Genomic DNA, 26,707 nt, shown 5'->3' with positions numbered 1-26,707 from the left:
TAGTTCCAAAGCTTTACTCACAGTCTGTAGTACACACAGGTGCCTGCCTCCGTGCTGTGTCCTCCGTTTCAGGGACTCAGTCAACCTCCAGGCAAGATGGAATGCTCTCTTCCAACACTCCGCCAACATGTGCCTTTCTGAACGTCTCCTCTATAGCGCCTTTAAGAGTGAAGTACTCTTAGTACTGAGTTACACTGGAGTGCCTACTGACAGATGTTCCCAAGAACTCTACTTGTATGGCAGAGAGCTGTAGCCTGCTTTGGGGACTCCTTACTCCTGAGTCCCGGCTCTCTATCCAAGTTGCTGTTGTGCCCCCAAGTCTTAGATGGGTGTAGTGCTGCAGCACCTCCTTTCTCCATCCCTCTCCCAGGGATCTTCTTTCCTCACTCCTCTCTGAGTGGCTTCCTCTCTCAGACTGACCTGTAATTCTAAACCTTCCCGCTCTTTTATGTATTCTCAACTCCACTCGCCTCCCAGCACGTTTAGTGTTCCAAGCAGGGAGCCACCAAAGGTGCTCTGCTACACTCCAAGCAGGGAGCCGCAATGTGGCTTTGCTGAACTACTGTGCTGTGTGGTATGCAGATGTTGGAGCGTGATCAGGAGCCTCCAACTTACCTGCATGGTGGGGCACCACACCTCAGGAGGAGGTGCAGTACCTCTGTGGCGACTGCGCCTCTGGGGCACCACACCAACTTATGTCTGCTGCCTCATTGAATGGATCACTAGGGAGTTTTATCAAAATCATGTATTTTGTAGATTTAGATGGAAACCCTTATGTAAGTGTTTAATGTAACACACAGGATAAATGTGAACTAATCCAAAATGTTCTCAACCCCAAAATACCACCAATAAAACTTCCACTGAACCCACAAAAACAAGTCACCAATCAGGTCTGTCATCTCTTAACAGAAATATAGGTGGTGTCCTGAATACTGATAGCGCAACAGTTCTAGAAAAGTGACGTGACTGCCACCAAAAGAAATCCAGTGAAATCTGCACTCTCTGAAATCTAACTGCCCTCTCCTCCCAAGCCCCACAGTGTGCCTAAACTGCAAATAGCATCCACATGTTTGGCATTACTGTAGTGAGGAGAGCCCACTATATTTACAGGGCACCTGTCTCCAGAAGCAGGAGCTTCATGCACAATGTACTGACACTACAATGTATGAGCACTACAATGGCATATTTGCATTTTCACTATGCAATGTCCATTGCTGCTTGTTTCTGGAAAACACCCATGGAGTCAAAATCATCACTTCACCTATAGATGAATTGCCAGAGGGGTGTAATTCTGAAAATGGGGTACGTTAAGGGAGGTTTCTGCTCAACAGGCACTTAGAGGTTCTGTATATGGAGTCTCCAAACGATTCTATGAAAATTTGCTCTGCAAGAGTCAAATAGCGCTCCTTCCCCCAAGAGTCAAACAGTACTGTATAGCCACATATGGTGTATTGCCATATTATGAAGAAATTGTGTAACAAATTTCTCAGTCATTTTTACCTATTTTCCTTTTAGAAAATGTAAAATCTTGTGCTAAAACAACATTATAGTAGTAAAAATTTAACTTTTTTCTTCACCGCTCAATTTTAAAAATTTTGTGAAACACATGAGGTGTCAATGTGCTCACTACTAGAGATGAGCGAATATGTTTGAAAAATGATAAATTCAGCAAGAATATAGCACATTCGGATTTGTGATTGGAAACACAAGCAAATTTTTATAAAATTGGAAAAAATTGGTAACTTTCTTTAAATGGGCAGGAAAATATTTGCATTGCCACTAAAGTATATTGAATACTTTGGCTTTTATAGTGATGGTGTATGATAAGCATGGGGCACGGGTTTGATGAGAGGAAGGGGTGTAAAGAAAATTTTTTCTAATTTTATATGTGCACATTGCGACTAGCTAATCAGGGCGCAGAAAAAATCCACAATGTATAGGCACAATGGCTTGTGTCATTGGCTGCTGAAATCACATGCCGCTCTCTATATAAAGAGTGGAAATCTTGTTTTAGCACCATTTTGTTAATATAACAGTGCAGAGAGGCTGCTCCTGACACTGGTCCTGGGTGCTGATAGGTTTTAGCTAGTTAACTAGGCAGTTGTTTATAAGTCAAATAGTTTAGATAGCTAGTGTGGCTGTGAAATAGACCTTCCAGCACATTTTTTTGTGACATTACTGAGGTCCACAGACAAAGACAGCAGGGCACATTTCATAAAAATGTGTTGTGCACTGCTTCTATAGTGCTCCATGCACGAGTAGACCTTTCTAAATTTTATTTTTTCAGTTGCTAAATGTAATACATCAAGGCATATGGCACCTTGTCATTCAGTGGCGGTGACATTGTTATGTGATTTGAGCTGTTGACCAGTAAAAAAAAGTGTTTTGGCCGTTGCTAATGTGATTCATCATGCCATATCTCATCTTGTCATTTAGTGGCAGTGAAATTGTTCTGTGCTCAGAGCTATTGCACAGTAAAAAAATATTTTTTGCAGTTGCTAACGTGATTCAGCACGCCTTATCTCACCCTGTCATTTAGTGGTGGTGAAATTCATCTTTCTCTACAGCTGCTGCACAGTAATAAAAAATTCTGTAACTAAATGTGATACAGCAAAATAGAATATATATACTAAATGTGATACAGCCCGCCATACCCCACTTTGTCATTTTGTGGTGGTGAAGTTGTTCTGTGTGCAGAGCTGTTGCACAGTGAAAAAAAATTTTTTTGGCAGTTGCTAACATGATTCAGCAAGCCATATCTCACCTTGTCATTTATTGGGAGTGAAATTCAGCTTTGTGCTGAGCTGTTTTACAGTAAAAAGAAATATTTTTTGCAGTTGCTAATCAGCACGACATATCTCACCTTGTCATTTAGTGGTGGTGAAATTCAGCTTTGTGCAGAGATCATGCAGAGTAAAAAAAAAAAAAACTTTTGTGGTTATCAACATGATACAACATGCCATATCTCACCTTGTCATTTAGTGGAGGTGAAATTGTTCTGTGGTTTGACCTGTTGCATAGTAAAAAAAATATTTTTGGCAGTTGCTAACATAATTCAGTATGCCATATTTCACCCTGTCATTTAGTAGCAGTGAAATTCATCTTTTTGCACAGCTGTTGCACAGTAAAAAAATGTTTCTGTAGCAAAACATGATTCAGCCTGCCACATCCCACCATGTCATTTAATGGCAGTGAAATTCATCTTTCTGCACAGCTGTTGCACAGTAAAAAAATAAATATGTTGCTAAATGTGATACAGCCCGCCATATCGCACCTTGTTAACGTGATACAGTAGGGGAGATCTCAGTTTGAAATTGTTTGGAGCATATTTTCTTTGTAATACAGGCCTCATCCACACTGAAACAATTCTTTCTTCAGCGACTAACGTAATTCAGCACTCTATATTTCACCTTGTCATTTAGTGCCGCTGAAAATCAACTGTGTGCAGAGCTGGTGCAGAGAAAAAAATCTATTTTTTTGCTGCTAATACTGTGCTTCTACCACAATATTTGAGCACCATGATTGGAAAAGGGGAAGTCATAGTGGAAGGGGGATTAGGCTTGGTGTTCAAGGTGTACATGGGTAGGTGATAATGTTTGCGAATGAGAATCATGAGGTCAAAGGAACTGGCCAAGGAGCTCAGAGACAGAATTGTGGCAAGGCACACATCTGGCCAAAGTTGCAAAATTTCTGCAGTACTCAAGGTTCCATCAGAAGTCTTCCTTATTCACACATTGAGGTCAACTTTGACACAAGGCAAGGTTTTTAATATTAGACAGTGTAGGACTATCCCAAACAGAGTTACCATGTCGTGGTGGGATGGCTTTCATGCTACTTTTGATCAAAAAGACTATTACTAAAAACTCTGTATTATTTAGATGGACTTTTGCTTTTACTTATTTAGTTACAGCAGGGTTTTTGCTCATTTTGTCTTTTGCAGGTTTTATGTTTTATGGCCAATGTCAACATGCATTTATATACTGCATGTGTATCAACTCAAACCAAGCTCAATTTTTGTGTTTTTTCTTTGCATGTTTGCATTCTGTGCAAGTGGGGTGTGGCCTCCCTATCCTGAGCTGGACATTGTATATAAGGCTTCCCCAGATTGGTGTCTACTGTTTGGGACCCAGTCCTTTTGTCTGCCCTTGTTCACACATTGAGGTCAACTTTGACACAAGGCAAGGTTTTTAACATTAGACAGTGTAGGACTATCCTGAACAGAGTTACCATGTCGTGGTGGGATGGCTTTCATGATACTTTTGATCAAAAACAGTATTACTAAAAACGCTGTATTATTTAGATGCACTTTTGCTTTTACTTATTTAGTTACAGCAGGGTTGCAAAATTTCTGCAGTACTTAAGGTTCCTAAGAGCGCAGGGGACTCCATAATCCTTAAATGAATGAAGCTTGGGACCAACAGAAGTCTTCCTAGACCTGGCCCTCCAGCCAAACTGAGCAATCGTGGAAGAAGAGCCTTGGTCAGAGAGGTAAAGAAGAACCCCAAGATCAATGTGGTGGAGCTCCACAGATGTAGTAGGGAGATGGGAGAAAGTTCCACAAAGTCAACTATCACTGCAGCCCTCCACCAGTCGGGCCTTTATGGCAAACCAGGCACTGCTTGTGTTAGGAGTCGGATTTCTGCGTTTACTCAGCAGGGATCCAGATCCTCACATTCTGCACTCTCCTCCTATTTATCCACTGCAGAGGAGATTGCAGAGGAGATTGCCTTTCAGCAAATCTCTCCTGAGGCTAAGTCCTTCTGTCCTCTTATTGGGCATGGTCATGGGACGATCTCCCATTGGAGATCGGGAGTCATGTGCTCAGGTCCCGCTCCAGTTCTCATAGGTCCATCTCAGAGATCTGGAAGCGTGCAGAATGTCCCGGCTGCTCTAAAAGGCGCGTGTGGCTGTTCCGCCATGCGCTAGTATAGACTTACTTGCAGCGGTTATATCACCTACTGCACGGTGGACCCCGAGCGGCGAAGGCACTTTATTATTATTTTTATATAGTGCGTTCCGCCATTCCTAACATTATACTAGCGCCAGGGTCTGGCTAGTGATAGCAGAACAGCAGCAACTCTTACAGTGTATTCGGCAGCTTGAGGGCCGGCTGGCCACTCTTGAGAGGGCTCTCTCAGCTGCACAATCCACCAAAGCTGCTGTAAAGGCAATCACAGACGCGGTTTCCCGTATGTCCACGTCCTCCACCGCGCCGACAGTTACCCGCCTCCCGTTGCCTGATAAATTTTTTGGCGATGGCGCCTCCTGTAGGGGTTTCATCAGCCAGTGCTCCATTCAGCTGGAGATACTGGCTGCGCGATTCCCTACAGAAGGGGCCAAGGTGGGGTTTATTGTTTCCCTTCTGTCGGGCAAAGCGTTGGAGTGGGCTATGCCACTATGGGAGCGTGGTGACCCAGAGGTCCGAACCGCTGCTCACTTTCTAACAGCTATTAAGCAGGTCTTCCTCGGTCCACGGGTCACGCACGATACCTCTCTTCAGCTTCTTGCTTTGACTCAGGGTGCTCTCTCAGTTAGTCAGTATGCCGTCCATTTTCGGACACTGGCTTCCGAGTTAGAGTGGTCCGATAAAGCCCTCATCCCTGTATTTTGGAGAGGTTTGGCAGAGCACGTTAAAGATGCTCTCTCCACTAGAGCGGTTCCTGCCAGTTTGGAAGAGCTGATTGCCATTTCCACCCGCATTGACCTCCATTTTTCAGTCCCGGCTGCTATAAAAGGCGCGTGTGGCTGTTCTGCCATGCGCTAGTATAGACTTACTTGCTGCTGTGTGTATGAGGACGGATGCATGATTCTGGTGACTGACTCATTTGAAACCCCTTCCCTCGGATATTACGCTTGTGAATAGGGACTGAGTTAGAATCAGCACCAGTGCTCCTCTGCTGCAAGACCCACAGCTGCTAGCGTCCGACATTGCGCTTGCACCTTGCCTTTGTCATTTAGCGGCAGTGTCCACACCACGCTACAGTAGCAGCCTCCTTTGTGTTCGCAGTTGCAACGCCGCGCACATGCTAGGTCTAGATGGACGTAGTGCCGCCATCTTGGGTTACTCCTGTTACCGTATGCCATGTGTGCGTTTTTTACTGACTACTGTGAGTACAACAGGCTCAGTCATTTGTGTTTGTACTTTTTTGCATCTCTGTGAGTTAACTGAGATTGCTCTGCGCACCTGGGTGAAGTTTAACCCTGTGTGCATTTCCGCCATATTGCTCCTGCCACCACTTAGCAGCGGTTATATCACCTACTGCACGGTGGACCCCGAGCGGCGAAGGCACTTTATTATTATTTTTATTTAGTGCGTTCCGCCGTTCCTAACATTATACTAGCGCCAGGGTCTGGCTAGTGATAGCAGAACAGCAGCAACTCTTACAGTGTATTCGGCAGCTTGAGGGCCGGCTGGCCACTCTTGAGAGGGCTCTCTCAGCTGCACAATCCACCAAAGCTGCTGTAAAGGCAATCACAGATGCGGTTTCCCGTATGTCCACGTCCTCCACCGCGCCGACAGTTACCCGCCTCCCGTTGCCTGATAAATTTTTTGGCGATGGCGCCTCCTGTAGGGGTTTCATCAGCCAGTGCTCCATTCAGCTGGAGATACTGGCTGCGCGATTCCCTACAGAACGGGCCAAGGTGGGATTTATTGTTTCCCTTCTGTCGGGCAAAGCGTTGGAGTGGGCTACGCCACTATGGGAGTGTGGTGACCCAGAGGTCCGAACCGCTGCTCACTTTCTAACAGCTATTAAGCAGGTCTTCCTCGGTCCACGGGTCACGCACGATACCTCTCTTCAGCTTCTTGCTTTGACTCAGGGTGCTCTCTCAGTTAGTCAGTATGCCGTCCATTTTCGGACACTGGCTTCCGAGTTGGAGTGGTCCGATAAAGCCCTCATCCCTGTATTTTGGAGAGGTTTGGCAGAGCACGTTAAAGATGCTCTCTCCACTAGAGAGGTTCCTGCCAGTTTGGAAGAGCTGATTGCCATTTCCACCCGCATTGACCTCCATTTTTCAGTCCCGGCTGCTATAAAAGGCGCGTGTGGCTGTTCTGCCATGCGCTAGTATAGACTTACTTGCTGCTGTGTGTATGAGGACGGATGCATGATTCTGGTGACTGACTCATTTGAAACCCCTTCCCTCTGATATTACGCTTGTGGATAGGGACTGAGTTAGAATCAGCACCAGTGCTCCTCTGCTGCAAGACCCACAGCTGCTAGCGTCCGACATTGTGCTTGAGCCTTGCCTTTGTCGTTTAGCGGCAGTGTCCACGCCGCACTGCAGTAGCAGCCTCCTTTGCATTCGCAGTTGTAATGCTGCGCACACGGTAGGTCTAGACGGACGTAGTGCCACCGTCTTGGGCTACTCCTGTGACCGTATACCGTGTGTGCATTTTTAACTGACTACTGTGACTACAACAGGCTCAGGCATTTGTGTTTGTACTTCTTTGCATCTCTGTGAGTTAACTGAGATTGCCCTGCGCACCTGGGTGAAGTTTAACCCTGTGTGCATTTCCACCATATTGCTCCTGCCACCACTTAGCCGCGGTTATATCACCTACTGCACGGTGGACCCCGAGCGGCGAACGCACTTTATTATTATTTTTATTTAGTGCGTTCCGCCGTTCCTAACAGCTTGTCACCTGTCCAATACAATCCCAACAGTGAAACATGTTGGTGGCAGCATCATGCTATGGGGGTGTTTTTCAGCTGCAGGGACAGGACGACTGTTTGCAATTAAAGAAAACATGGCTGCGGCCAAGTAAAGAGATATCCTGGATGAAAACCTCTTCCATAGTGCTCTAGTCCTCAGATTTGGCCAAAGGTTCACCTTCCAACAAGACAATGACCCTAAGCACACAGATAAAATAACAAAGGCTTCATAACAACTCTGTGACCATGCTTGACTGGCCCAGCCAGAGCCCTGACCTAAATCCAATTGAGCATCTCTGGAGAGACCTGGAAATGGTTGTCCACCAATGTTCATCATCCAATCTGACAGAACTGGAGAGGTTCTGCAAGGAAGAATGGCAGAGGATCCCCAAATCCAGGTGTGAATAACTTGCTGCATCATTCCCAAGAACTCATGGCTGTACTAGCTCAGAAGTGTGCTTCTACTCAATACTGAGCAAAGGGTCTGAATACTTATGACCATGTGATATTTCAGTTTTTCTTTTTTAAAAATTTGCAAAAATTTCTACATTTTTGTTTTTTTCAGTCAAGATGGGGTGCAGAGTGTACATTAATGAGAAAAAAAATGAACTTTTCTAAATTTACCAAATGGCTGCAATGAAACAAAGAGTGTAAAATATAAAGGGGTCTGAATACTTTCCATATCCACTATAATTCCATTTTTCCAGCATGGTCACCATGATGTACTAGTACATCCATTTGCGGGAACATCTTCCGCAATAGGATGTGCCGACATGGCTACTGTTGAGAATGCGCTAAAAGGGATGTATAATCAGAAAATTACCCATTGTTTAACACCTTCATGCCATAGCCATTTTCCTTTTTTTTTGTTTTTTCATTTTCAATTTTTATTCCCCTTCCTTAAAGAGCCACAACTCTTTTATTTTTCGTTCAATATAGCTATATGAGGGCTTGTTTTTTGTGTGAAAAGTTTTGCTTTTGAATGACACCATTCATTTTATCATGTGATGCACTGGGAAGCAGGAACAAAAATTCCAAGAGCGTTGAAATTGCAAAAATAGTGCAATTTCTCAATTGTTTTCTTTTTTTTTCTTTTTTTTTTTTAATTTACCATGTTCACTATACAGTAAAACCAACCTGGCAATATGATTCTCCACTGGGAAGGACAGAGCTTTCATGAGAACTCAGGTAGAGAATGCAGGTCACAGAGACAAGTGATGTGTCAGTCAGTCAATGGAGGCTGACAGCAGGTGAGGAAGGAGTGAAAGAGGCAGGGGAGCTGTAAATGCAGGGCCTAGATCATTAGCATAACAATTGAAATAGGGATTTCTCTGCAACTAAATCAAGGATTAATAAAACAAAAGTATGGATTAACTCTGTATTACAGAGACCTAGAAGCAGGTTTTTGTATCCCAAACTGACTAATCTGATAGGTTCCCTTCAACATAAAAATCTGATTTATAATGTAAATCCTTTTCTGCTGACACATTCCCTTTAAAGACCAGTGTTTCAAAGTAAAGCATAGCTTTCTATAATGATGGAGCTGAGCTAGATTTCATGCTGCTGTGGTTTCGGCAGATGTGGTATGCTCCGTACACGGTCAGACACAGACATTTTTTAAAATTAACTTTTGTTTGTGGGAAAACCCCTTTAATGTGACCGGCTTCCTCTGCCTGTAAACACGTAGCGAATCTGCCGCCGGGATCAGACGAATGATTCAATTCGCGCAGGCGCAGTAAATCGGACCGCCGTACAGTGTATACAGTGTGTGTTGCGACTGTGTTCCACTGGTGGTACCGCGCAAGAGGCTGCTACCACCAGCAGTTTCCATATTGAGACACCCATCACTTGGGTGTCCCAATATGGCGGTCGGTAATCTTCCGCCGCTTGGAATTTTGGGATCCGGACACATCTGGACTGAACAGGATGTGAAGACATTACAAGGTAACTATATATATAGAAAACAAGCAACAACATTTTTTGAAAAGTTACACAATATTCTTTATTTCCCTTTATTATAACACAAGTTACATTATAAACAAATGAAACATAGTGAGAGAAACAGTAAAAAGGAATACTTTCACAGCAAAATAACACAATGGCATAAAAATGCACAGTACAATGTCATATACTGCCATCAACTGAAGGCATAAACATCTAATATGTGTAATATGTACATGTAGCCAGCAGAAGAACATGGCAAACGACCAATATACCTTATGATTATAATTACTGCCCCTAAAGTATAAGTGTTGCATCTCAAAGTGTATCTCGATTTTCCTGCACATGTTGGGACATTGTGCTAATAAGGTTTATTGGCTTTTACTTATGTTTTTCTGTCAAGTAAACATGTCTTGCATGAATAAGGTGTGTATGTCTGTGTATTAGAGTTGAGCAAAAAGGTTTTCAGGATCCTTGCCCATCAGCAATGTTGTTTGCCTGACTAGTAGAGATGAGCGACTTTGCCTTTTTTCAGGATGAGTTGGGTTTCATGAAACCCGACTTTTGCAAAAGTCGGGTCGAACGCAATCGGCCGATTATCGTGAAAAGTCGAAGGCCGACTGAAACACGAAACCCAATGCAAGTCAATGAGGAAGAAAAGTCGGCAGTGAGTGGAGGACAAGAAACACACCTACAGTGCCCATTTTAATGACAAAAAACATCAATTCTTATTACTTAAGCTTGTCAACCTTAGTTTACTTTATAATAATAGTTAGGCATTGAAAACTGGGGGTTATTTGGCTAAAGTTGTGGGGGGTAGTGCTGGCTCCAGATTTTCATGGGCCCAGGGCCAAAGAGTGTCACTGGGCTCCTTTAACACATGCCACAATTCATGATCCTCTGATACAGCAGAGAAATGGCAGTATGGTACAATGAAAAATACTTCACTTCTTACATCACATGACTGATATTCATTTTAAATTCTCCAATAGCTCCAAAAATGGAGGCCACCGCATAGTGCGCTATACAGAGTAATGAGGCCCATATATTTCTCCATACAGAATCATTGGTCCCATATAATGTTTGATACAGTATATGATGAGCTCCACATAATGCTACAATATATGTTGGTCCTCATGGATGAAGCTCCACTGTCTTATGGGCCCAAATAATTCTCCATATATAATGGGCCCCATTTCTAATGCTCCAGTGTATAATGGGCCCTGTTAAGGCTGCTCCAGTGTCTGATGTCCCCCATTTGGAAAGGTCGAGCATATGATGGGCCTCACGGATGATGCTCTAGTGTACGATTGGTCCAAATAATGCTCCATATATAATCTGCCCCATTTACTATGCTTCAGTATATGATGGGCCCCATGGTTGATGCTCCAGTGTGTTATGGGCCCAAATAATGCTCCATATATAATGGACCCCATTTCTAATGCTCCAGTGTATAATGGGCCGTGTAAATGCTGCTCCAGTGTCTGATGTCCACCTTTGGAATGCTCCAGTGTATGGCGGGCCCCATATATCATTCTCCAGAGTATAGTGCTCCCCAAAAATTGCTCCCAACCTTTAAAACAATTAAGTCTCCTTGCTAGGGAATCCCTGCACTATGGACTCCTCGTCTTCCCCATCTTCAATCTCTCTACACTTGGACTGCTTAGGCAGAGGGCGTACAGACGTGATGTCATCACTCTCTCTGACCAGAATGTCACTGTCAGAAAACGCGGAAGACGTCACGGCAGTGGAGCAGGGAGAGGTATTTCAACTTTGCAAGTGCTGTGATCCTGAGCAAGCAGGGGGGGCCCACTCATTGGTGACGGCACTGGCACAGGGCCCCTCATAGTATGGCAGTGTGTCTGACGGCAGGTGGGCCCTCCTCCCACTGGCAGAGAGACACTTTTGTGTACTATGAGGGGCCCTGTGCCAGTGCTGTCACCCATGAGTATGCCCCCACCTGCTCAAGGAACCTGCACTTTCATCTGCACCTTCCTCTTTGTCATCGTGTAAGATGGTATAGTATGCGGGAAGGGGCACCTGAGCTTCATCAGGGTCAGATTCTGGCTCAGCACACTGCAAGGACAATGTAGTGCTCTGAGTGAATGTACCAGCAGAAAAATCTAGCAGTGGCTGTGCATCAGTGTCTCCATGTCAGATTCATCTTGGACTGGGGAATTCACGATTTGACTTGACAACCCAGGCATGGTATGTGAAAAGAGCTCCATGGAGTAATCTGTAGTGAGGCCTGCCACATCCTTCACTTTTGGTAGGGGTGAAGGGTACAAGGAAAGGTGTTGTTCCTGACCAGGAGCCTCCAATGACGACTCAGTGCTTTTATTTTTTGAAACTTCAGAAGAGGAGGCGAGAGAGCTGGAGGCTGTGTCAGCAATGTAAGCCAAAACTTGTTCCTGAAGCTCCGGCTTTAAAAGTGGTTTACCTACTCCCAGAAAAGAGAGCCTTCGAGGCCTTGTGGAGCCAGACGATGACGCAGGCTCAACACCTCCTGCCTTAGGTACTATTGTGCTTTTGCCACTACCAGCAGATGCACCACCACCACCATCAGTACCAGCTGGCAATCTCCGCCCACTTCCACGGCCTCTTCCACCATACTTCCTCATTTTTGGGAAAATGTACCCAAAATACCACCAGCTATATGGTACTGTAAAACAAGGTACAAGGTGTATATAGTATTGGGGAGAATTTGAATCTCCCTAGAGATTTTAGGAGGCTGAACAATTATCTCAGGCCCACTATAGATTATACCTCAATTTAACAGGTTGAAATAGGCTGGTGTATGACAAGGTACAAGGTGTATATAGTATTGGGGAGAATTTGAATCTCCCTAGAGATTTTAGGAGGCTGACAATGATGCTCTCAGTCCAAGTATAGCAGCAGGCAGCCTAATAAGCAGGACTGCTGCACACAAAAGTGTGGAAAAATGAACGCTTGGTAACTGTGCAGAAAAGAGGAAGAAAACTATTTTTGCTTTTAAAAAAGCAGTTTGCACAGCAGTGTGCAAACAACAATGCAGCTATCAGGGAGCCTTATAAGGCAGCCTAATAACCAACAGAGCTGATGCACAAAAATATATCCTCCCCTGTCACTGTACACAAACTGTTGTGTTGTACAATGAAAATCGCTACCAGCAGAAGCAGTTTTTTTTTCTTCTTCCCTGCCTAACGCTCTCCCTTATTCAGTATCAGCAGCAGCAACCTCTCCCTAATGCTAAGATCGGCAGAAGTAAGATGGCGGTCGGCGTGCACGCCCTTTTATAGCCCCTGTGACGCCACACAAAGCAAGCCAATCGCTTGCATGCCCTTCTCAAAGATGGTGGTGACCGCTGCCCATATCATCGCGTTGCCCACAGTGTGCGTCCTCCATCATTGGCTGAAAAAGGACGCTGGAAGCATCATTTGAAATGCGACTTTGGCGCTCTGGTCGCCGACCTCATGGCCGACCTCGCGCTATGGTCGGGTTTTGTTTCATGAAACCCGACTTTAGCGAAAGTCGGCGACTTATGAATTTGATCTACCCGTTTCACTCAACTCTACTGATTAGAGCTTTGTGAACCTCCTTTGGCATGTATGATGCTTCTTCTGATTATTAGGTGCAATGTCATGCATGTGTCACACTATAATAATGGGATTGCATCTTGCCTACCAAACAGAAAACATGTGGTGTTGAGGATGCCGGAGGTTATAGGTAGTTTGCAGGGGTCTCTTCTGGTGCCCTTGAACAAACAAAGTGGCTCCTGGATCAGGGTCCTGAAATTCTTTTGCTCAATTCCACTGCATATGGCTTTGCACTTTAAGTATTATTATTATTATTATTATTATTATTATTATACATTTATATAGCACCATTTATTCCATGGCGCTTTACATATGAAAAGGAGAAATATAGATAAATACAATAAACATGTGTAAGACAAGGGACACACAAGTACAGAAGGAGAGAGGACCCTGTCCACGAGGGCTCCCAGTCTACAGGGATGGGTGAGGATACACTAGGAGAGGGTAGAGCTGGTTGTGCGGTGGTTCAGTAGACTGAGGATCATTGCAGGCTGTAGGCTTGTCAGAACAGGTGGGTCTTCAGGTTCTTCTTGAAGGTTTCCGTTGTTGGTGAGAGTCTGATGTGTTGCGGCAGAGAGTTCCAGAGTATGGGGGAAGCACAGGAGAAGTCTTGTATGTGGTTGTGGGAAGAAGAGATAAGGGGGGAGTAGAGAAGGAGATCTTGAGAGGATCAAAGGTTACGTGTGGGTAGGTACCGGGAGAACATGTCACCGATGTATGGAGGAGACAGGTTGCGGATGGCTTTGTATGTCATTGTTAGGGTTTTGAACTGGAGCCTCTGGGCAATAGGAAGCCAGTGAAGGGCCTGGCATAGGGGGGAGGCTGGGGAATAGCGAGTTGACAGGTGGACTAGTCAGGCAGCAGAGTGTAGGATAGACTGGAGTGGTGCCAGAGTGCTAGAGGGGAGGCCAGAGAGTAGGAGGTTGCAGTAGTCAAGGCGGGAGATGATAAGGGCAAGCACTAGTGTTTTTGTGGTTTCATAGTTGAGGAATGCACAGATCCCGGAAATATTTTTGAGTTTGAGGCGGCAGGAGGAGACAAGGGCTTGGATGTGTGGATTGAAAGAGAGGGCAGAGTCGAGGATCACCCCAAGGCACCAAGCATGCAGGACTGGGGAAAGCGAGCAGCCATTGACATTGATGGATAGGTCTGGTGGAGGGGTAGAATGAGATGGGGGAAAGATGATGAATTCTGTTTTGTCCATGTTCAGTTTGAGAAAGCAAGCAGAAAAGAAGACTGAGATAGCAGACAGACATTGTGGGATTTTGGTCAGTAAGGAGGTGAGGTCGGGTCCAGATAGGTAGATCTGCATGTCATTGGCGTAGAGGTGATACTGCAAACCATGGGATTCTACGAGCTGTCCCAGGCCGAAGGTGTAGATGGAGAAGAGTAGGGGTCCTAGGACTGAGCCTTGAGTAACACCAACAAACAGGGGGCGAGGTGAGGAGGTGGTGTGTGAGAGGGAGACACTAAACGTTCTGTCTTTTAGCTATGATGAGATCCAGGATAGGGCCCAGTCTGTGATGCCAAGAGATGAGAGAATCTGTAGCAGGAGGGAATGGTCCACGGTGTGGAAGGCAGAAGACGGGTCCAGGAGGAGGACAGAGTAGTGTCACTTGCTCTTGGCTGTTAGTAGGTCGTTAGTGACTTTAGTTAGGGCAGTTTCAGTTGAGTGATGCGCTCGGAAGTGAGACTGTAACTGGTCAAAGAGGGAACAGGAGGAGAGGTGGGAGGACAGTTAAAGATATGCATGCTGTTCCAGTAGTTTTGAGGCGTAAGGGAGAAGAGATATTGGGCGATAGTTACACACAGAGGATGGGTCGAGGGAGGACTTTTTGATGATGGGTGTGATTGAGGCATGTTTGAAGGATGAGGGAAAGACACCATTTGTAAGTGAAAGGTTGAAGAGGTGTGTAAGAGTTGGGATGAAGACTGTGGTAAAGTTAGGGATGAGGTGGGGTGGGAGCGGGTCAAATGGTGAGGTGTGATCTTGACAGGAGGGTGGAGAGCTGATCTTCTGTCATGGTGGAGAAGCTGGTTTTGGAAGAACAGGGCTGAGCGGCTAAGAGGGGCATTGGGGCCTGCGGGCCAAAGCTCTGATTGTATCGATCTTCTGCTTAAAGAAGGAGGCAAAGTCTTCAGCAGAAATGAAAGGAGAGGGAGGAGGTGCTGTGGGATGGAGTAGAGAATTAAAAGTGTTGAAGAGCTGTTTAGGGTTGTGAGAAGGGGAGGATATAAGAAGTAGGTTTGCTTTGCAGCAGAGAGTGTGTACTTGAAGCTGGCAAGGGACTGCTTGTATGCATTGAATAATATTTATTTTTATATAGCGCTAACATACTCCACAGCACTTTACATATTCCGCAGCGCTTTACAGTTTGTACACATTTTCATCACTGTCCCCAATGGGGCTCACAATCTAAATTCCCTATCAGTATGTCTTTGGAATGTGGGAGAAAACCCACACAAACACAGGGAGAACATACAAACTCCTTGCAAAGGTTGTCCTTGGTGGGATTCGAACCCAGGACTCCAGCACTGCAAGGCTGCAGTGCTATCCACTGAGCCACCGTGCTGCCCTTGAAGTCGAAGTGCTCGGCAGAATGAGTTCTCTTCCATCTCTGCTCAGCGGCCCTGGAAACCCATCTCAGTTCTTTGGTCAGGCTAGTCAGCTTTAATGCTAATGTGTAATTATACAGTGACTATATCAGAGACAGACACAGATAGAAAAGGGTCCCTGTGCAAGAAGAGTATATGGGCCCATTGCAGTTCAATAATAATGCATAATTCCACTTTTTATTAGGTGGAAGTGGCCCCCTTACCTCTTGGGCCCCTGTGCAGCTGCACAGGTTGCAACAATATACCATTTAAACTATTTCTCCCACTTCAGTTTGCTGCTTTATTGGGATGCAGCTTCCCTGTTTTAATTATTAATTTTTTTTATACTAGGAAACAAAGACTATTGTATATACATTTTTTTAAATTGCTGTTGTGTGTTATTTTGTATAGGTGAATAGATGTGCCTTTAGGTACATAACCCAGGGTCATAATCTACTATTGTGTGGATAGCTAAACAATACTGTATAGGATGCAAAATCAGTGGTTCTGCTTTTTGGAATATGGAATAGATGTATGCAGGTGAGTACTTTATTTGTGCAATGTACACTAAATATGTCCAGTCGCACATTTATTAATAAAATGAATTGTGGTTTATTGCTTAAGCTGTATTGACACTGAACTATTATGAATGAGCACTCTTAAAAAAGCTAGCTCACAATAATCTATGAGTGTAAGCAGGTTGTCGATTAGTCAATGAACAAGCAAACACTCATTCATCGGGTGGGTGAAAGTATCCTTTGTGCAATCGAACCCTTATCCCTTTCTGTTGTGCACTTCCTCTGGTGAACTCTGCTTGTAGTGTGTGTAAAATATTTCATATATTTTCTATACAATCTATAGTTCTTAAACATAATTTTAATTAAAGGAATAGGCAATAAATTAAAACGTAATATGATAAAAAATCACTGACTTTTAGAAAAACATGAAAAAATCATTATACGAGAAACCATATTTTGTGTTAATCGTTTTATTGATAAAAAGGCAAGAAACTTGCATTACTATAATTGATTTTTTACACATAGCATGTAAGGGCTCACTATAAATTGTTCCCCATAGTTTTTTATTTCCTGCAGGGGAAAGCATTGGTAATAGTTCACTCTTTTTGTGAACGCTACGCGTTCTGCGGCTTAAGACACTGGTGACTTCCATTAAATGGACCATATGGTAAAGGCAATGTACTAGGGCTGTACAGACTTACCGTTGTAAAAAATAAGCTATATCTGCATGCCAATGTCATCTTATTTGTAGTATATTTATGCCAATGTGTACAGTTGTGGCCAAAAGTATTGACACCCCTGCAATTCTGTCAGATAATACTCAGTTTCTTCCTGAAAATGATTGCAAACACAAATTCTTTGGTATTATCTTCATTTAATTTGTCTTAAATGAAAAAACACAAAAAGAATTGTCCTAAAGCCAAATTGGATATAATTCCACACCAAACATAAAAAAGAGGGTGGACAAAATTATTGGCACTGTTCGAAAAATCATGTGATGATTCTCTAATTTGTGTAATTAACAGCACCTGTAACTTACCTGTGGCACCTAACAGGTGTTGGCAATAACTAAATCACACTTGCAGCCAGTTGACATGGATTAAAGTTGACTCAACCTCTGTCCTGTGTCCTTGTGTGTACCACATTGAGCATAGAGAAAAGAAAGAAGACCAAAGAACTGTCTGAGGACTTGAGAAACCAAATTGTGAGGAAGCATGAGCAATCTCAAGGCTACAAGTCCATCTCCAAAGACCTGAAAGTTCCTGTGTCTACCGTGCGCAGTGTCATCAAGAAGTTTAAAGCCCATGGCACTGTGGCTAACCTCCATAGATGTGAACGGAAAAGAAAAATTGACAAGAGGTTTCAACGCAAGATTGTGCGGATGTTGGATAAAGAACCTCGGCTAACATCCAAACAAGTTCAAGCTGCCCTGCAGTCCGAGGGTACAACAGTGTCAACCCGTACTATCCATCGGTGTCTGAATAAAAAGGGACTGTATGGTAGGAGACCCAGGAAGACCCCACTTCTTACCCTGAGACAAAAAAAAGCCAGGCTGAAGTTTGCAAAAACATACCTGAAAAAGCCTAAAATGTTTTGGAAGAATGTTCTCTGGTCAGATGAGACAAAAGTAGAGCTTTTTGGGCAAAGGCATCAACATAGAGTTTGCAGGATTAAAAAAGAGGCATTCAAAGAAAAGAACACGGTCCCTACAGTCAAGCATGGCGGAGGTTTCCTGATGTTTTGGGGTTGCTTTGCTGCCTCTGGCACTGGACTGATTGACCGTGTGCATGGCATTAGGAAGTTTGAAGACTACCAACAAATTTTGCAACATAATGTAGGACCCAGTGTGAGAAAGCTGGGTCTCCCTCAGAGGTCATGGGTCTTCCAGCAGGACAATGACCCAAAACACACTTCAAAAAGCACTAGAAAATGGTTTGAGAGAAAGCACTGGAGACTTCTAAGGTGGCCAGCAATGAGTCCAGACCTGAATCCCATAGAACACCTTTGGAGAGATCTAAAAATGGCAGTTTGGAGAAGGCACCCTTCAAATATCAGGGACCTGGAGCAGTTTGCCAAAGAAGAATGATCTAAAATTCCAGCAGAGCATTGTAAGAAACTCATTGATGGTTACCGGAAGCGGTTGGTCACAGTTATTTTGGCTAAAGGTTGTGCAACCAAGTATTAGGCTGAGGGTGCCAATACTTTTGACTGGCCCATTTTTGGAGTTTTGTGTGAAATGATCAATGTTTTGCTTTTTGCTTCATTCTCTTTTGTGTTTTTTCATTTAAGACAAATTAAATGAAGATAATAATACCAAAGAATTTGTGTTTGCAATCATTTTCAGGAAGAAACTGAGTATTATCTGACAGAATTGCAGGGGTGTCAATACTTATGGCCACAACTGTATATACAGCCCACTGTACATTCATTGTTAATGCCCACAAATATGATCACAACATGTTACTGCCTAGTACCTCTGTAACTGCAGCCATGGGTCTGCACCAAACTAGTACATTGCCATATTTATAGATATTGATCAGCCATAACATTAAAACCACTGTCAAGTTATGTGACTATCACTGACTAGTTTGTTATGATGCCACCCCCAAGGGTGATATATTAGGCAACAAGTGAACACTTAGTATATAAAGTTGTTTTTTGGAAACAGGGAAAAGTGACAAGTGTGCAGATCTAAGTGACCATAACAAGAGCCTTGTAGGATCTTTCCAAAATATTGTGATTGACAACTGCCAAAATGAGTTCAAGAAAGGGCAACCAGAAAAAGATGTCAGAACAAACAGTATTTCACGGCTTGCTCTGTTTGGGACTATGTAACCTCAGAGCAGACAAAGTGCCAAGGCTGACCACTGTCCAGTGATGACAGAGATTACAATGAGCAACCTAGAGTACCTATGCTGACCCCTGTCCACTTATGGAAAAGTCAACAAGGTGCAGTCAGATTGCCCATGCGAACCCCTGCCCAGAGCTGAAAGAGCCTACAATGAGCAGTCAAAGTGCCCATACTGTCCCCAGTTCATCAATTAAAGATTCAATAATACTACTGAAAGAGCCTAAAATGAACAGTAAAAGTACCCATAATGACGCCTGTCCAGCGACAAAGAAGCCTACAATGAGCAGCCATAGAGCCCATGCTGACCACTGTCCACCAATGAAGGAGCCCTTAATGCACAGTCAGAGTGCCCATGCTGACACCCTCCACCAATGAAGCGGCCTACAATGAACAGTCTGAGAACCCATGGTGACCTTTATTCACTAATGAAGGAGCTTATAATGAGCAGTAAGAGTGCCCATGCTGACCCCTATCCATTTATAAGCGAGCCTACAATGAAGTCAGAGTGCCCATAATGAAGCAGCCTACAATGAACAGTCAAAGTACCCCTGCCCTCCCCTGTACAGCAATTAAGGACTCCTGTCCACCAAAGAAGGAGCCTACAATGAACAATTAGAAAACCCATTGCTGACCCATGTCAACCAATAAAGAATCCTCCAATGAGCAGTAAGCGTTTGCATGCTGACCCCTATCCATCAATGAATGAGCCTATAAATGAAAAGAGTATGCTTGTTGACCTCTATTTATCAATGAATGAACATACAATGAACAATCAGAGTGCCCATGTCGAATCCTGTCCAGTGTGACCACCAATGAAGGAGCCTAAAATAAATAGTCAAAGAACCCATACTGACCCCTGTTCATCAATGAAGTAGCATATAATGAGCAGTAAGAGTGCCCATGCTGACTCATATCCATAAAAGAATGAGCCTACAATGAACAGAGTGCCTTGCTGACCCTTATCCATCAATGAAGGATCATACAAAGAACAGTCAGCGTATCTGTGCCGACCTCTGACCAGCGATGAAGAAGCCTACAATGAACAGTCATATTACCCATGCTGACACCTGTCGACTAATGAAACAGTCTACAATCAACAGTCAGAGTGACAATGCTCTCCCCTGTACATCAATTAACAAGCCTACAATGAACAGTCAGAGTGCCCTTGTTGACCACTATCCACTGATGAAGGAGCTGTTAATGAGTAGTCAGAGTGCCCATAACTACCCCTTTCTGGCAATGAAGGAACCTACAATGAACAGTCAGGGAATCCATGCTGACCCATGTCTACCAATGAAAAAGCCTGTAGCGAGCACATGAACATTGAGATTGGACCAAGACAAAGACATTTAAGTGACTTAGTCCGATAAATCATATTTTTGTTTACATTATTTGGACAGCTGATGTGTGTTATCACGTATCTGGGGAAAATGGTATAAGAATGCAATATAGAAGAGGTCAAGTTAGTCTAGATAGGGTGATGCTATGTTTATGTCTGTGCTCTTGTGTGAAAATTTGAGTCATGGCATTCATATGATTGTTATTTTGATGTGTAACACCTGCCTAAACATTGTGCAGATTATGTGCCTCTTTTCATGAAAATGTATTTGCTAAAGGCAGTAGCTTCTTGCAGCAGGATAATGCAAACCTACCATGTTATAAAAATTGTTTAGAACTGGCTTGAGGAACATGACAAAGGGTTAAAAGCAATAACTTGGTTTACAAATTTAAAAGATCTCAATTTGATCCAAACCTTGAGATTTGCTGGAAAAAGTCTAATCCAACACTCAGCTTGCAGGATTTGTAGGATTTGCTGACAATATTTTGGTTCTTGATATCAAAGGACAGCGTCAATTTCTAATTTAGTTTATGCCTCGGTCATGGCTTCACAATATTAGGCAGATGGTGCAAATGTTATGGCTAACCGGTGTAGTGTTATATACACAGTATATAGGAAGGGAGGAGAATAAGAGGAAATAGAAAACATTATTGATACAGCATCTACTTCTTACTGCAGTGCTTCAGCCAATTATATTTTAAATTTAACCAATACCAGTTTTGCATAATGGTTACTAACCTATAAAAATAAATCAGTTACCCCAGTCATTTGTTATACTCGAAAGAACGATCGATTAAGTTAACTATGTATTACACAGTTTAAAATTAAGCCTTTATTTTCTTAGAAATTAAAAAAATAAATATTTCAATATTAAATAGTGAAATGCATTCTAAGTAATGATAACATACTACATAGTTAATTAAGTTGATTGGAATACCATCAAAGACAATTGCGTACCATTCAGACAAAGGTTATCTTTTATTGTTGTATTATTTTTTGTTTAATTTTTTTTAACAGTGGCAAAAAAATTAGCTACTGTAAATATTCTCAAAAAGGCAAAAAGGTTTACAACAAACATTAGAACTAAATGTGTCTGTTCTAATGAAAACTGATCTAATACCAAAATCTTATCTCAGTCTTTGATGATGTTAGACCAGGAGTAGGCAGTTTGTGGCTTTCCAGCTCTTATCGAAGAAAAGTACTTGGCGCATTCTGTTTTCTGACTCAACCACAAATTGCCTAAGCCTGCATCAAATACTATACCACAGTGCTAATGTCATCAGCTTCATCAGGTTTTTTTTGCCTGCTTGGCAGGGATTTCAAGTATTCAAGATGCCGTCTTGCATCCTCTTGGTTTTGCCGTACATAGTATACCACATATGATATCACCATGGTGAACCAGCCAAACATAGTGACCAACATGGCATAATCTGTTGTCCTTTTGGGAAGATTGCAAAGATCAGCATCATTAGCATTAGTCAGGAATGCCCGTCCTGCATGTTCATCCAGCACGGCTGTTTTGCAGATAACATTACTTGCAGTCTCATGATTAGATGCCATGCTTCGCAGAACTTGCTGAAGAGTACAGTCACAATGCCAGGGGTTATTAGCAATCCGGGCCCTAGCCTTCAAGTTATTGAAAGCATTTTCATGGACGCTTACAATCTGGTTATCCGACAGATCTAGAGTTTGTAGGGTCTCTGCTACACCTTTGAAAGAATGTTCATCTATAAACTCAATGGCATTTTTGGATAAGTTGAGAACTTTTAGTTGATGGAGATCTTTAAAAATCTCGTTAGGGATAGAGGTTATCTGATTGGAGTCTAGGTAGAGTAAAACAGTTTCAGGGGGAATGTCTCTAGGTATTTCCTTGAGATTTGCATTACTGCAGCTGACATTCAAGCCTCCGGAATGAGAGCACAGACAGCCTTTGGGACACATACTGGCAGAATGAAAGCACAGTATCATCAGAACAAAGCTTTGTAGGAGTAGACACATGGAGAGAGAACGTGTTAGCCACAGGTCTACCAAATTCATGCTTAGATGTCAGCATAATAACATGACTACTCCTCATTTACCCAAAAGAAGTAATAAAGGATGCACCAAAGCATAGATGTAGCTTCATCTTTATAAAGTTGTTTGAATGGAGGACTGGAGTACTCATCAGCTCAGGAAAGGCACCTAAAGGAAAGAAACAACAACGTTTTATTACAAGTCCAATATCTTCACTCTCTTCATGTAAATCATGTTATAACATTTAGTACCGTAAGGATAAATGATACTGTAAGGATGTGATTACTCACAATCTCTTTATCATTTGTTACATTTCCTCTATATTTTTTTCCCCATAATTTAACTATTGTCATTTATTATGCCAATAACTGTCAGCCGCTAAGTTCTAGCATTAATCTTGTGTTGCATGGACATCTTCTGTAACCGGTAACCCTGGCAGCCAATGTTCACTACTCTGTCAATTTTGACCACAGGCAGTCAGATTAAGGCTCATTAGAACTTGGCAGGTAAAGAACATTATGATATAATGAGTTTTTGTTTGAGGAAAAAAGAGTAGAATTTTAGTTTACACCATAGTTGATCAATCAACTTAAAAGTTTAGCAAAAAACGGGCAAATATGTTAATTACTTTTCAACACATATTGAGAGAGCAGGTTGTAACATTTTATTCGACATAATAATAATGATATAATGAAATCAACTGATTCATTGTCAGAATTTTTTGTCATTGATACATACACTACTGTACATTCAGCTATTAAGGTGCCCAGCTTACAATAATTTATTACATATTAACAAGACAAATAAAAAATGCAAGATTGTGGGGTTCAATTAATAAAAGAAACATTATTATAAATTCACACAGGGTTTTAACAAAACAGAATGAAATTTATGGCCCTTCATAAACTTTATAGCTCCAAAATGAAACAGCCTTTCTTCAGCAGAAATTAATAAACAGTCTTTTCTTCAGCACAAATAAATAATAAAACAGCTCTCTCTGGGCACAGCAAAGTAAATCTAATGGTCTCACTAACGTGGTATTACAGCAACCTCTCAGTCATCCACAGCTTTGCCTTGCTCCAGCCTCAGCACACTACTATTTCCTGAGCTAAACCAGGTACATTTGATGCTATGTTCACATGGTCAGTAACCGGCAGCGCTTTGAACGCAGCACATATCCTGCTGGCATTTGAACACAGGTGATTCCGCATGTGTTCATTGAACCATGCAGAATCACCGCGTCCTATTAATTGCACTGGTGATATTTATCTTGCAGAGACTCAGGTCTCCACAAGATAAATACAGTAGAAATGCTGTGGTCTGGAAAGACGCGCCGCATGTGCGTCTCCGCAGGGAAGCCGCGTGTACCAGTGCACTCAGAGCGGGCATGGGATTTCTTGAAATCTCATCCACTATGCTATAACATCTGGCCGCTGCAGGTTGGATGCTGCAGATGTATGTAGCATGCAACCCGCAGCGTTTACTGACCATGGGGATATACCCTTATTAGCCCAGTAAGACCGAGATCAGAGAAATGGAGCAACCTTTCCCACCCAAGCTCTTTTGGACACTCCTAAATCCTGAAACCAAATTCCAATCAAAAAATTAAAAATATCTCCCCTTCTCAAATTTCAGTAACACAAACCTGCCATTCAGAACCTTGCCTCCCACCTTCCTAAAGCTCTTAAATACTATAAATAATCAAATCTGTTGAGATTTGAATTTGCCAAATCACATGGATTGTTCAGGAAAATCTAATTTGCATAGAAGGTATTGAATTGAATATAGGATGTCAAAAAATAACAATAATACCTCACGGCCTATTCTTTTAATATACCCTAGTCTCATGAATCTGCTTTACTCTGGGCCAAGACTTCTAGCTAGACCGGGCCTCTGATATAACTCACTTAGTTAGCGCCACTTGGGATGCACACTGGCAACTATATGCACTGCAACAGCACAGTGCACAGAGATGTCAGATGCTTGGTCGCACCGGAAGCCCTGGCCCAGAGTGAAACGGGCTGAAGAAAATGTGCTACATCAGGAAGACAAAAAAGAAGGAATATTATAATTAATTTTTCTTAGCCATTGGCTAACCATCTAAGGTTCAGCAAAATGGTAACCACAACTTGGCTCAATATTGCTTAGTATGCAAAAAATCTGTGTTCTGGAAAGTACAAACTTTTGTAAATATTGGGGAGAATTCTGTTCCACTCTCATAAATTCATTATCTCTAATAAATACAGTGGGTACGGAAAGTATTCAGACCCCTTTAAATTTTTCACTCTTTGTTTCATTGCAGCCATTTGGTAAATTCAAAAAATTTCATTTTTTTTCTCATTAATGTACACTCTGCACCCAATCTTCACTAAAAAAAACAAATATGTAGATATTTTTGCAAATTTATTAAAAACGAAAAACTGAAATATCACATGGTCATAAGTATTTAGAACCTTTGCTCAGACACTCATATGCAAGTCACATTCTGTCCATTTCCTTGTAATTCTCCTTGAGATGGTTATACTCCTTCATTGGAGTCCAGCTGTGTTTAATTAAACTGATAGGACTTGATTTGTAAAGACACACATCTGTCTATATAAGACCTCACAGCTGACAGTGCATGTCAGACCAAATGAGAATCATGAGGTCCAAGGAACAGGCCAAGGAGCTCAGAGACAAAATTGTGGCAAGGCACACATCTGGCCAAGGTTACAAAAGAATTTCTTCAGTACTCAAGGTTTCTATGAGCACAGTGGCCTCCATAATTCTTAAATGTAAGAAGTTTTGGACCACCAGAAGTGTTCCTAGACCTGGCCATCCATCCAAACTGAGCAATCGTGGGAGAAGAACCTTGGTAAGAGAGGTAAAGAAAAACCCCAAGATCACTGTGGCTGAGCTCAGTGAGGTTTGGGACACCACTTGAGGGAGAGTGCAGGGAATGTTCAGCATAGGGTAGTTGTGAACTGCCCTTATAAGGGCGAGAGTCTGGGGAATAGGCAATTGCTAGCCCCATAGGGACTTACAGGGTATTGTCTGTTCCACAAATTGACTGAGGATCAATCTACAACACAAGATTTACTACTCCCCCCTCCATACGGTCATCTGATTGGGTGAGAACGTTCCTTTTATTCTCTTCTTACAATTGATTTATCTATATTTGACCATTACTGGCAGTAACATAATGCTGCCATATTTGTTATACTACTCTGTTTACATGCAGACAGGATTATACTGCCGTGTCTTTGGTGATTAGGCTCAATCTATCAGAGTACAGTTTATGTGCTTTTCCTTATTTTTGGGTGTTTATTTTGTTATATTATTATTGGGGCGGACTATCTGCCTCTATATGCATTATGTACCTTTGGGTTCACCCATATTTATTATTATATTTATGGTGGCAGATTTTGCTGAGCCAAGGTGGCTGTGCGCGTCCGCGGTGGTGGGCGCCTGTGTTCTCTGGCTGCAGGGCGTCTTTATGCCTCCGTGCACACCGGGATAGTTTCTGTCCCGTCTTTGCATGAGATGGCATGACACCCGGGCTGTGTGGAGGACCTGGTGCGCACACCACGCATGCGCCGTTACAAACCACTGCCATTGGCTCTTCTGCATCACGTGACCCATCACATGAGCTATTTTAAGGTCCTATTCCTCACCACTCACTATCCCCTTGAGAAAGCAGGCTTCAGAGCCCGCAAAACGCGCGTCGGGGGTGGACATCAGGCACCTGGGGCTCCCTCTCTGGCTTCTCAGATCCCGGTAAGCTGCACTGTTTATTTGTTAAACCTGGCTGTTCAGGATATATCACGGTACTATTGCGATCCACAATGGGAACTCCCTGACCTGCCTTTTATACATTTTCTCTTTTGGTCACTTGACCTGAGTATTTGCTTACAATAGGATTGCTTTGCCAGAGGGGTGGCCCTCGTGTTTTGCTTGTATGCTCCTTGGTGCACTATCTTACCATGTATGATTATTTATATATTTTGTATGCATAATAAACATTTATATTTTTATACAAAAAGTATTTTTCTTGCTGTCACTGCGTACTCCAGTTTCTCTTGTTATGGCATAATTTATTGGAGTTGGTGCATTTGTTTGCTGGGAGGCTCACCAGGTGGTGATGTCATCCTGTGCATTTTTATGCACACTGGTTTTGTTTTTAATCTATCAGAGTACAGTTTATGTGCTTCATGACAGTATTTCTTGTATTCGTATAGATTCTA

At 42.8% G+C, this 26,707-nt stretch overlaps 1 protein-coding gene across 1 annotated transcript in view; it reads right to left on the bottom strand.

The window, feature by feature from the left end:
* Positions 1-16,735: 16,735 nt before the first annotated feature.
* Positions 16,736-26,707, bottom strand: part of LRRC3B (leucine rich repeat containing 3B) — a 291,301-nt gene continuing 281,329 nt past the window's right edge. The window contains exon 2 of the mRNA XM_073568439.1: positions 16,736-22,652. Coding sequence (XP_073424540.1) covers positions 21,729-22,508 — 780 coding nt within the window. The 5' untranslated portion in view covers positions 22,509-22,652 and the 3' untranslated portion in view covers positions 16,736-21,728. The remainder of the gene's footprint in view (positions 22,653-26,707) is intronic.

This window comes from Dendrobates tinctorius, unplaced genomic scaffold (genome assembly GCF_039654945.1).
Source record: "Dendrobates tinctorius isolate UK_male_01 unplaced genomic scaffold, ASM3965494v1 ptg000005l, whole genome shotgun sequence".
NCBI lineage: Eukaryota > Metazoa > Chordata > Amphibia > Anura > Dendrobatidae > Dendrobates > Dendrobates tinctorius.
The sequence above is the reverse complement of the archived record's forward strand: the minus strand, read 5'-3'. Positions and strand labels throughout refer to the sequence as shown.